The sequence below is a fragment of the Aulostomus chinensis genome, chromosome 5, assembly GCF_037954235.1.
Source record: "Aulostomus chinensis isolate RoL2024-O1b breed Wild chromosome 5, RoL_Achi_v1.0, whole genome shotgun sequence".
NCBI lineage: Eukaryota > Metazoa > Chordata > Actinopteri > Syngnathiformes > Aulostomidae > Aulostomus > Aulostomus chinensis.
This window is the reverse complement of record NC_141324.1, coordinates 13,503,121-13,515,294: the sequence shown is the minus strand read 5'-3', so window position 1 is coordinate 13,515,294 and position 12,174 is coordinate 13,503,121. Positions and strand designations below refer to the sequence as shown.

Below are 12,174 nucleotides of genomic sequence, written 5' to 3'. Positions count from 1 at the left end.
TGTACCACCCATAAAGTATTCATAGCATTTTTATAGACACTGCTGGACACAGTCCTTAATGAACAGTCAATCATTAATAGTGACAGAATAAAAGTGTACAGGAGGACAAAATACAACCTATGTTTACCATAGAAATTATACTGTATGTAATTAGTCACATAATTAGGGGCTACATGGGTACCAAGTGAGCATGGGCTTGAAGTGGGCTGACTGTATGGTCCTCATGAGGGATTCATGCTGGCTAAGGGGACATGGGCTGGAAAAGGGAGACTTATTGTGGCTTTTATAATCTTCAGATTTTAGACTGAGGTGAGGAAGACAACAGCCATGAGGAGGGAACACCGGCTGAATGTGAGGGCATCAAATTTGTAATAACTCATTAGATGTCGACGAGATCATCTACAAAGACCTGTGGCATGTTTGGGGTTGTGCCTCGTGCAAACTAACATTGTGTTGGTCTACACGAAGTTGGACGAGCCAACAATTCAAATCCTTCTTGGGAACAGAAGAGCTCTTTTTGGTTTATTTGCTGTAGTTTATGACATCCACCAAGGAGCTCACCACCAACAGAGCCAAACTGGATGAACCACAAAAACCTACTGTCCTGAATCATCCACAAGAGCTCTTCAACCCTATGAGTGCAGCTGAATTAAATAAAGAATAAACAACCCCATTGACGATAGTTAATAATTGGAAAACTACTCCTTTATTTATTTTTTTTTTCCAATTCTAGAGGTCCTCAGATAGTTCCTTTGCATGTTTTTTCCTTTAATCTTAAGTTCACAAAATGATTGGTCGACAAGGTTTCCACATGCATAAAACATAAAAGGAGTTTTATTCTCCTTTATTTTGAAGTGTTGTGGAAAAAAAGTTGTTCAGACTAAAGTTTCCCTTAATGTCCATCGTCCACCATGAATACCAAACACATTATCTTCTCTTGTGTTTGGACTAAGTAGCTGAATTTTGCTTTACAGTTCGTGTACAGTATCTGGCAGGGACAAAGTCCTCATTACAAGTTTGTCACACAGGTTAGATGTGCCATTATCAACCTCAACATCAACCTCTGTGTCCTTATAAAGAATTCACTGTCTTCCTTGTGTCTTTTGTAATTCCAGTGTCCATCAGCTTCTTCCCCCCTGTCCACTGTCTTCCTCACCTCCTGGGTCTTCTCCATCACACCTAGCTTTGAGTCCTCAGCTCATCTTCCAGCTCCACGATCAGCCGCATGGCATAGACGTGGGACTCTGGTCCCAGAACCCATGTAGGTCCCAGACAGTGCTCTCAGATCCTGCTCATGCCCTCTAGCCTGCATGCTTCCCTTTATGGGAACCATATGGACGTTCCATGTGGCTATGATTTATATAGTCATTTCTAAATATTATATGTTTTATGTATCAGTGATATGTGAATAAACACCCATAGAAAACACACACACAGACACACATGTGTGTGTCTGTGTGTATGTATGTATGTATGTAATGTATATGTACAAGTTGGCTTTAACTTTAACTCCATCAATAATCTGCAGAGCAGAGCAGCAATTTCAGTATACAGGAGTCGGAGGAAAGTCTGAAGAAAGAGAAAAACCACTTTCACTGGCAGAATATGTCAAGGACAGACATTGTGATATAAATTCACAAGAGATATTTTAATTTAATTAGACAGCTGTCCTCTCGACTGTTCAAAAGAACACTACATACACGCTCGGATGTAGTGTTCTGTAACCTGGAGACGATCAGTGTGGAGACAGCAAAGCTATTGTTCTTCCTCAACAGGACTCACTTGCTCTAACAATGTTCCTGGTATGCTGAGCTGAGGGCTGTCATATGTATCCTATAATATGACACTATGTATATAAATCTACTTTGTACAGTGAAGAACTGCAGGAATTTTGTCAGGTGCATCTGCAGTACAACGTTGAACAGACAACATTCTTCATATTGACGTCAGACATCTGGATTCCAAATCAGTCCCAGATATCAGTACTAGGCAGGAGGTATAGGACACACCTCTCTTCCTGGAATTTAATTGCCTCCTTATGAATATTCTGGTGCTCCAAATGCTAGTTGCTTAGTTTCTGATGCCTCCAAAGTCATGCAACCAAGGCATTCAAAATCAGGAACAGATATGAGTGCTAAACATCCATATAATATATGACATATACTCGATCCTCCAGTCTATATGATTTTTTTTTTTAATGAGAAATGTATTCTATTTCTTACAATGGGGACCAAGGGACTCTTAATCACTACCAAAGATTAATATGTGTTGGCACAAATAGAACACAATTTATTGTGTTTTTTTATTATTTTAATGTAAAATATCCATCCATCCATTTTCTACGGCTAATCCTGTTCAGGGTCGGGGGGGCTGGAGCCTATCCCAGCAGCCTTCAGGCCCTGGACAGGTTGCCAGTCCATCTCAGGACCAAAACATAGAGACAAACAACCATTCACAGTCACAGTCACACCTACGGTCAATTTAGAGTATCAATCAGCCTCGTCCCTAATCGCATGTCTTTGGACTCCACACAGAAAGGTCCCATGCCCGAGTTGGGACTCAAACCCGGAGCCTTCTTGCTGTGAGGCAACAGTGCTAACGACTGCACCACCGCGCCGCCCCGTACCAGATACATTACATGCAGCCTATTTGCAGACACGCCTCTACCCACCAAACATCGGACATCGGAGAGACGTGCAGTTCAAGTCAGTATCGGATCGGACCGTCGAAGACCACATCTAGACGTAACAACGACGTGCAAAATAGGTTAGAAATTTCAATGTCTAAATTGGACGTTTTTTTTAGACGTCATAGTGACGTTCAGCATTTGGACGTCATCTGAAGACCCAATCTAGACGTCAGCGCAACGTGCAAAATAGATCCAAGATTTTGACATCATTGTTGGACCTCTTTTAGACGTTGAACTGACATTCACATTAGCAGGTAATCTGGATGTGTTGTCCACCACCAAATCTAGACATCTGTGCAACGTGCAAATAAACTGGCCTGTTTCAGACATCAAAATCACGTTTGGAGTGCGGTTAATGGAGTTGACAACATTAAATGAAACGAATGTTTAATCACCATCATATTTGACTTTTTTTGTATTTCAAAACAGTAAACGAACATGATAAACCATGATCCAGACACGATTTTCTTTAAATTTTGGATTAAACAAGTCGGCAGTAACCAGGGGTGAAAGTGAACCGGAACGGGCCGGTACGCAGTTCCGGTAAAATATTCACGGCCGGAACGGAGTTCCTTTAAAAAAGGAGTAGAAGGGAGCTTTCAAAATCCCATATTAAATTAGGAAAACGACGTCAGAAGGCGGTTTCACTCTGAACGCGGCAGACGCGGCGTGCTGCGCCGGTTGGGGCACAAGTTGCGCTACCAAGTTGCTGGGCTTGCTTTGCGCTCATGTGACGTCACAGCGCGCCCACATACAAAATTGAATGGACTTCCCCGGCGCAGCCTGCGCCTTGCGCGTTCACTGTGAAACCGCCTTGACACGGAGTGGTGCCGATGAGCGCATCTCCGCAAGCGAGGCGTTTCTGGTTGGCTGACAGACGGACACCTGGGTCACGTTACCAGCATTGTTAGTTTTGATTGGTTAAAACCACACTGTTCTGGTTTCAGGGAACGAAAAAAAAGAGAAAGAAAACAAAACAGAGGGCAAAATCAAATTAGTAATTGTTTGAAGTTTTCCACATGTTTTGTGTTGTGTCATTCACTGTAAAGTGTAAACTGATATTTTGCTAAATAAATCATTGAGTGACATTGATGATCTGTTTTTTCATGTATGCATGTCTCCCTGTTCCCTGTTGTTAGCACTGTAGTGGGCAATTACTGTAAAAAGCAGTTTTCAAAGCATTTCCAGGGGTAGCGCGGCAAGGGTGGGGCTATGGGGGCTGCAGTTGTGTGGGGAATAGACACCCGAAAACTGGAATAAAAATCACCCAAAACCGATTAAAAACCGTAAAACTTCGTCGGCGGCGCGCACCCTTTGGGCGTGTGCTTTACAGTTCCGGTAAGACTTTAAGCCACTTTCACCCCTTGCAATAACATTGCTATGTAAACCGTTGAGATCCTGTGGCCAAACTCGGAATGACGTTGAAGCGAGATGACGTCGACCCAGTCGTAAAAGCCACTGATTCACTGAGGCTGCCCTCTCTTGTACAGTAGGTGGCGGTATGCACCCAAACTTTGCTCGCGAGCCGCCTCTGAATTGACAGAAAAAGAAGAAGGCGGCAACCCTACTATCAGGAGTGGTCGGACTTGAACACTAACCTTTCAAACCCTTTTACCCTTTCAGTCACTTAAAGGTAAGACATATAATGTTATGTACATGTCTCACTTAATTTTTAGCCTGTTTGACTGAGCGAACTAGGACAGTTCGTTACTTTAAAAAAAAGGCGCGAAGACGGCGGTTTCAGACGCTATGTCTGCCCCTCGAAGGCTGAACGCAGGTACAGGCTAACCTGCAACTGCATGGCGACTTTAGCCTTCAGCTAAACGCAGGTGAGCTAACCTGTCACTGTTTTTGGAGGAAGTGTAGGAGGAAAAGCCAAAGAGAAGACGAAGTCCAACTGGGAATTGCCCAGTTGAACATTGCTCCTCGTTTGTCATGCTAATGAAGTGCCACGCTGTCATCTGTGGGTGTTTGCATTATTCTGTGATTACATGATATGATTTGTCTTAATTATTTTTCATAGATAAATTATAGTCAGAGACTGCACATCAAATGTATGAGTAGTAAACATGGAAACTATCTGGGTAGATGCAAGTTACAACTGTAGTAAAGAGTGCTTCCAAAGTATGAGGGGACAGAGAAATGTCGTCAGTGGATGACATAGTAACTCGTCTCTGTAGCCGCTGAAAATGTCCTGTAATAATTTCAGGGCAAGAGTGGGGACCCTGAATGACTGAACCCCCATTCAATGGTATTTTTCTGATATTACAAGTTAGCAACACACCCTGGGCTGAGGTTGGCTCTTCTTGATGTTTTTCTGCCATGACTTTTTTTTAATTCTTTTGTCTTATTTTATCCATGTGCAGGACTGTGTTTAGGCTTTAGCTGTCCTTTGAATTGCTATATAATCTTAGATTAAGACGGATGTGGATAGATTAAAATGGAAGAATACCCTGGGGGAACTGAACATTTTGTTGGGGGGGGGAGGTTCTGCTTGCTTAATTAAAATGCCAAATATATATCTCACATGTATGTAATTCAATTATAAGCTCCTTATCAATGGCTTAATGGCCCAATTTAATCTTAAAGGGAAGGGAAAAACAGAAAAGATGGCCTTTGAGAAAACAAGGTGCTACACAGCAGTGTACAGTAAGACCATTCGGGTTTCCATGTTGTCGATGAAAAACAGTCAATCTTTTAGTCCTATAAATTTGGCTGAACATGTTCTGTTTGAATACAATTTGTGTTACAGAGAAATGGTGAGTATGCACATTTTTACATTTCCTCTAGATGCTGGCGTGAAAGCACAGGCCAGTGCCACAGAGGGGGCCATCAAACAGCACAGTGTGGACCCCCATAAGCAAGCGAAAAATTACGTTAAATACACATCATTTTGACATTGCACTGCGCAGTGGGATGAGTCTACCATCTGCCAAAAGGGTATGAGATCTCTCTGTGTCACTAACGACGCCAATTTCTGGACCCAAGTCTGCAAAAATACCTTTCTCATGACCAAAAATACCAACCTATGATTAATACAATATAAGGTTATCCACAGGACTCACCCCACAGGATGTAAATTGTCTTGCATGGGTTTCTCCTCAGACATATGTCCCCACTGCACTCAGAACTGCCCGGACATATTTGGAATGATTTCTTTTTAACTTTGTTGATACAGTTTAATCTTACATGATTTGTAAATTAGAAGCTGTGAACCTGCATGCGGAGTCTACACAATATTATTTATACATGGAGATTATTGCCTTTATGAAAAATTGTGCCCAGTTTTGCTTCAGCATGTACAATGAATGAGGCGTGGGGTGAGTAATTTGACTCTGGCTGTTCAAGCTTTAGTCTTTAATAAGGTCTAAATTTTCAAACAAATCAAGAAATAAAGCAAGCAATCAATCAAAATGCGCCAAGCAAGAAATAAAGTGCAGTCGTCCTGGTGATCTTCCTTGTCCTAGTGGATCCACGTGTAGAAGATTTCCACAGATTCCAAGGCTGAAGCTTTGCCCTCCTGCTGCTCTGGATCCTTGCTGACCTCCCACAGTAGGAAGACCTCCTGGCTGATGACGTCCGCATCAAACAGAGTGTCAAACATGAGCAGCAGCAGATCTGCAGGGACAGAGCAGCACGTCAACGATGACAGGACTGTAGGAGCACATGGTCCCCCATCATCAATGCATAGCTTACAATTTTCAAGGTACTATTACTGCATTATGTGAAGTATTATTTTGTAGCTGTAAGACAAGCCTTCCCACACGCTTCAGGGAAGTCAGGAGGTCAACACTCACTGTTTGGATGGTGCATTTCCACCATCAGCACCTGGAGGACATAAAGTGCCTCCAACTGTTTCTCCTGGTCATCCAGGAACTGGTGCAGCAGACCGTCTCTGTCCCTCAGATGCCTCAGAGAGTCCTCGTCTGAAACTAGCAAAGCAAGACTCGTCAGAACTCCAGTGCCACCAGGTCAGACGCAACGTGACCACTCGTGTCAGGTGACGTCCAGGTGCTCTCAGAAAACCTGCAGCCATGACTCAGAGCTGAACATGAGGACAACTGTCAATAATGGGACTTACCTTTCATGGCCACCTGGCAAAAAGAAGGAAGCAGCCAGCAGAAGCAGTTTTTCCTCAACTTTCGCCCTGAAAAACAGCCAAGGAGAATTTATGGTGATCACAGCGCTCAAGAGCAACATGGTCCAGAAGAGAGGAAAACTGATTATGTTGTCTAGAATGTGGGCAGAACTCTATTCCCACCTCCAGCCAGTCTTGTATCTGGTGCTGGTCTGTGCTGTCGCGAAGGAGCCGGCTCAGCTGCTGGCTCAGCTCCTCCATCTTCAAACCTCCGGCCCTGCTCTCTTCGTATTGTGGCCCTCCTGCGGTGAATTCCACTTTCTGAAATACGATACAAAAACAGCTCAAATTTAAAAACAAAACAACAACAAAAAAAGCTGAACTTGTCATCTGCTGCCATTTAAAATGTGAAAGAATAGAACCAACACCCCAGATGAACCATCCTAAGATTCAAGAGCACACAGCCTGCTGACCTGTTCACTGATGAACTTGTCCACGTCCTCGCCCTCGGACAGGAAATCATTCCAGCTCTGCCCTGATTCTGTCCACAGGGCGCTGACCTCTTGCGGAGTCTAAAACAAATATTCATTGAAGTTACAATAACATAATAAATGACAGCAATTTGGGAACTACTGTCGGCGCTTGCAATGGCAATAAAAATGTGTGCTTCAGTTTGTGGACAACGTACCATTTGTTTGGCGAGCAGCTGGAGGATGTCAGCCAGCAGCACTCCAGCTCGCCCCAGAGGTGTTGAAATCTCCCTGAACACACAATTCACAAAGTTCAGCTTTTCACTTCAACAACACTCAGTTGTTTGTTAACAGTGTTGGTTTGATGCTGGGTACTCAGCTTGAAACCAGCTTCGTTTAGACTTGCTTAAATTGTGTTTTGTTCATGTGTCGTATTATTTCTGACGTCCTGCACTCACCTGAAGAGCTGTCCCACGGGAATGCCCCCATCATGGAGCATGGCGGCAAAAAACTCGGCAAGGTACACCCAGATGAGCGGGACATCGATGGCTATGTCCTCCGCGTTGTCCAGGACCTCATGGAGCCTGCAGCCCAAAAAGAGTCAGACTTTAAGCTCCCATCGCCCGTTGCCGGGTGGCACCAGTCACATCATTGTTTGACGAGTTGATCCGAACGTAAATCCCTCCCTGACAACACCCTTTGAAGTACTGGTCAGAGGGCAGCGTCCCAGCATTCACAAGCTGCTGGAGCAACTGGCCCACCTGCTCTCAGGTGCTGGCGCCGCGCTCGAGTGTTGACACAAACACGCTGAGCAGGGCGGCGCTGTCCAGCTCCTCCACACATTCCAAGGCCTCCTGCAGCACCAGAGGAAGAAAGAGGCACAGTTTGATAACCCTAACATTTCCTCGTGTGCTTTCATACTAATATGGATTCATCCTCTTGATGTACAGAGCGGGCATCAGATGGGGTCTGGGTCTCAGGGGTTGGGACGCACCGCCCGACCCCATCAAGCTCATGCATACCTTCATGTCATTGGTATGGAGGAACTCTTCAATAATAGCGCAGCACCACTGTTGTTGATAGTGTGGGGGGGTCTCTCATGCTCGACCGGACAAAAAATAAATTCGAGTTAAGTTCATTCCTTCATCATTTCATTAAAAAAGAGACTAATTCTGAACCACCAACTGTCTTTCAATTGAATAAAATGTTTTTGGGTTTATACCTGGGTGGTGCTGGACCACAGGGACGGAGGTGGGGATTCCAGTTGGATTCCTTGGGTCATCACGACCTCATTCCGCTTGATCCACGCGCTCAGACCTGCTGCCCTGTGTGCTCTCAGGCTCTGGAGCCGGCCGTGGCGTGGCACGGGCCCGGGGAGAAAGCTGCAGGGACACACGAGATCTCAAGTTACAAACTTGAATATGGTCTAATGAGGCGAGAAGGACGACAACTGGGTCTAAAATCTCAAGATTTAGCAGCATGCACCCATGACTGGTCAATTCTACCTACACACCCAAAACTAAACCGCAGCTAAAAGTTGAAAGACTTAAATGCTAACTTAAACAAAAAATAGAGATCATAAATGACTTCACAGTAAGAGTACAAATATTTTGTCACCAATATTTTGGACTTCACCTTTCTGATCTCCATGCTGGTCTCGTGGATGACTTCTCCAGTCATACCTGTCAGCTGGGTTCCTCCTTGTCAGGGCCTGGGTCCCCTGTGAACTGCTTGTTCCAGGCGGAGGGTCTCCCCTCGTGTCTTGCCTGACTACGCCAACTCAGGTCGGCGGTCTCAGGACCCTGGCCCCCCCTGTATCTCTCTCTGGCCAAGGTTTTTTTTTTTACATCTGCTGGCCGACTACGCGAGCTGAGTTACTCCTTGTCAGGGCTGAAGCGACCCCAGCCAGTCAGTGGTAAAGCGTACTGATGTTTCTCAGAAGTCTTTATTTACCTTCAGCCGTCATCCTTCCATGAAACACCGTAAGAGCTGGATAAGACACTTCAATAAATACAATTAAATCTTAAAAACATAACCTTCATGACAAAACTATACATAAGTGCATTAATTAAAAATTAACTGACATTGACAACAATACATGAAGAAATTAGAAAGCTCTTGTAACTCCATCAGCATAACGGTCAAAGACTATCAACATCGCGATACATTTAAACACTTAAAACACAGCAAATAAACCAAGTTACACATCAGAGCAAATTCAAACAAAACAAACAAATATTAATCACAATACCTTGTTCCCAATTCTGGCTTGGCGCTTAAAATTCTGAAGAGTATCCTTTCATTGTAGAGCGCAATCCGTTTTAACCGTTCCGCCCGTTACAAAGCTGCGTCAATTTCATTCAGTCATGCGATTGTTACTTCCGCCAGAAGAACACAAAAAATAAAAGCATGACTTTTATTTATATATATATATTTATATATATATTTTTATATATTTATATTTATTTATATATATATTTTTATATATATATATATAAACAACCCCACCGTGGTGGGGAGGGTCCATTTATGTATTCAGGGGATGATGTGTGTTTTTGTACAAGTTTTACGACAGGTGGGGGTTTGCTCCGTTTTGGGTTTTGTTGTGTGTGTGTGTGTGGGGGGGGGGGTTTGAGCGGGAAGTCAGTTCTTGAGAGAGTGAGCCAGGCAAAACAAATAAAGGCATACAGAAGCAGTTACCATATTAAAAGAACATTTTTAAAAGTTACTTACAAGGGCCACTTCCTTGCATGTAGTCTCTCTCTCCATCCCTGACTGAGGTCCAGGCCACAATCTGTGGTCGGCTCCCCCAGTGAGGCCCATTTGTTGAAGGGCCGCAGCCCCCCCATGTAGTTTCTGGTGTTGCCGGGGGTCCTCCCCATGTCCTGTGGTCGGCCCCCCAATAACTTTTGTTTTGGGAAGGGCCATGGTCCCCGACAAAGTCCCTCAGTCTGCCACAGTTTGTCTCCTGTCGGTGGTTTGTTCGGTGGATGGATCTAGAACAGGGGTGTCAAACTGGTCCAGTAAGGGCCGGTGTGGCTGCAGGTTTTCATTCCAACCAAGCAAAAGCAACACCTGATCCAACAAATGAGCTGTGTGGACGCAGCTCAGTTGATTTAAGTAGAATCAGGTGTTGCTTTTGCTTGGTTGGAATGAAAACCTGCAGCCACACGGCCCTTACTGGACCAGTTTGACACCCCTGTTCTAGAAAAAGCCATCACTGACTGGCTTTGGAAAAGTAGCTGATCTCAAATATGTGAGGTTCTGAGTTCTGTTCTTTTCAACCTGGACCCCATTTTCAGAAAAATGTTTTGATGAAGCGAGTGACAAAAATAAATATTTTTAAAGATATTGTTTATGTTGAATTATTGGTTGTGGTTAAATCATATGAAGAAAAAAATGGCACTTCTTCTGCCACTTTATGGCGACACCTGCAGCCAATCAGACTTGAAGCACTTTGTTGTACTGACCAAGTCTTTCCCTTCAGTCCGAATTCTTGCTTGTGTTGTACGTCACTTTGGATAAAAGCGTCTGCTAAATGAAATTGACGAATTGTAGAATTGTTCATTGAAATCGTCCCAGTGTGGAGCAAGAACAGGCCTGAGCATGTTGTCATATCATCAATTATCTCATGACATATTTGGGGTTTTTGATTGTTTTCTGCTGGATTCCATCTCAATAATTCAGTGGCTTCTGTTAAGAGCTGCATGTATTAACCTGAGAAGAACCACCAAAACTCTATGACGTTCTTCATAATATTGTAACGCTGGGTGATTTACTGATGCTGTTTTGTGCTACAGATTGAGAGAGGTGTCCACTGTGGTGGGGAGGGTCCATTTATGTATTCAGGGGATGATGTGTGTTTTTGTACGACAAGTTTTACAACAGGTGGGGGTTTGTTCCGTGTTTTTTTTTTTGTGTGTGTGTGTGTGTGTGTTTGTGTGGGGGTTTTGTGAGCGGGAAGTCAGTTCTTGAGAGAGTGAGCCAGGCCGTCTCTTTGTTGTTTTCCGGGGAACACCGCAACCTCAACCTCTGTTCTAGCTGTGCTTCGGAAAGGAATAAATCTGGGCTCAGTTGAGCTAGCAACCTTGATATCGTCTCCTCCCGTTCTTCTGTGGCTACCCCCCAACGTTACAACATCTGCTCAGACTTGCACTTTGCTAAATAGTAGTTGATCTTCCCCCTTGATTAAACAACACTTATCATAGGTATACTCTACTAAATCATTCTTAACTTGGAGGAAAAGTTAATTGTACATAATTTAGGGGTGTAATAATTTCATTCTACTAAATCAAACTGTACTTCAGTCATAGTTCGACTTAATTATATTTACCTGAATGTTACTTAATACATAGTTACACTTAACTGTACGAGCTCTACTTATACTCTAAACTTAGAGATACCCCACCAAACTTCGGACGTCGGAGAGACGTGCAGATGAAGTCAGTATTGGATCGGACCATCGAAGACCACATCTAGACGTCACAGCATCGTGCAAAATAGGTTAGAAATTTCAATGTCTAAATTGGACCTTTTTTAGACGTCGTAGTGACGTTCAGCATTTGGACGTCATCTGAAGACCCAATCTAGACAACGTCCAAAATAGATCCAAGATTTTGACGTCATTGTTGGACCTCTTTTAGACTCAACGTCATTGACATTCACATTAGCAGGTAATCTGGATGTGTTGTCCACCACCAAATCTAGACATCTGTGCAACGTGCAAAGTTGGTCCAAGATTTAAATTGACCTGTTTCAGACGTCAAAATCACATTTGGATGTGGTGAGTGCAGTTAATGGGTGGGTGCATTGTTCTGCAACGCTGGACGGACCTGATCAGCTCCTTAGCCAGAATGTGAAGCAGAGGTGCCCTGTCTAAATTCAGGAGACACGATGACGTTTGGCCCTTCGGTGTCTCTGGACTTCCCCGGTTGTCA

General features: G+C 43.8%; 1 protein-coding gene and 1 long non-coding RNA gene across 2 annotated transcripts; one reads left to right on the top strand and one right to left on the bottom strand.

Annotated features, from left to right (window-relative positions):
* The first annotated feature begins 4,094 nt into the window (after window positions 1–4,094).
* On the top strand, window positions 4,095–9,582 carry LOC147261308 (uncharacterized). The gene is made up of 3 exons (XR_015115736.1): window positions 4,095–4,322; window positions 5,480–5,629; window positions 6,157–9,582. It is a non-coding gene; the product is annotated as an uncharacterized LOC147261308 (long non-coding RNA).
* Window positions 6,015–8,604, bottom strand: LOC147261309 (eukaryotic translation initiation factor 4 gamma 1-like). Its single transcript, XM_086203280.1, has 9 exons — window positions 8,260–8,604; window positions 7,999–8,091; window positions 7,696–7,821; window positions 7,456–7,528; window positions 7,241–7,339; window positions 6,951–7,088; window positions 6,771–6,836; window positions 6,487–6,615; window positions 6,015–6,307 (listed from the first exon to the last, which is right to left on the bottom strand). Exons 3-7 carry the CDS (start codon window positions 7,734–7,736, stop codon window positions 6,825–6,827), a joined length of 363 nt encoding a protein of 120 aa, XP_086059406.1. The 5' UTR covers window positions 7,737–7,821; window positions 7,999–8,091; window positions 8,260–8,604; the 3' UTR covers window positions 6,015–6,307; window positions 6,487–6,615; window positions 6,771–6,824.
* Window positions 9,583–12,174: the final 2,592 nt, after the last annotated feature.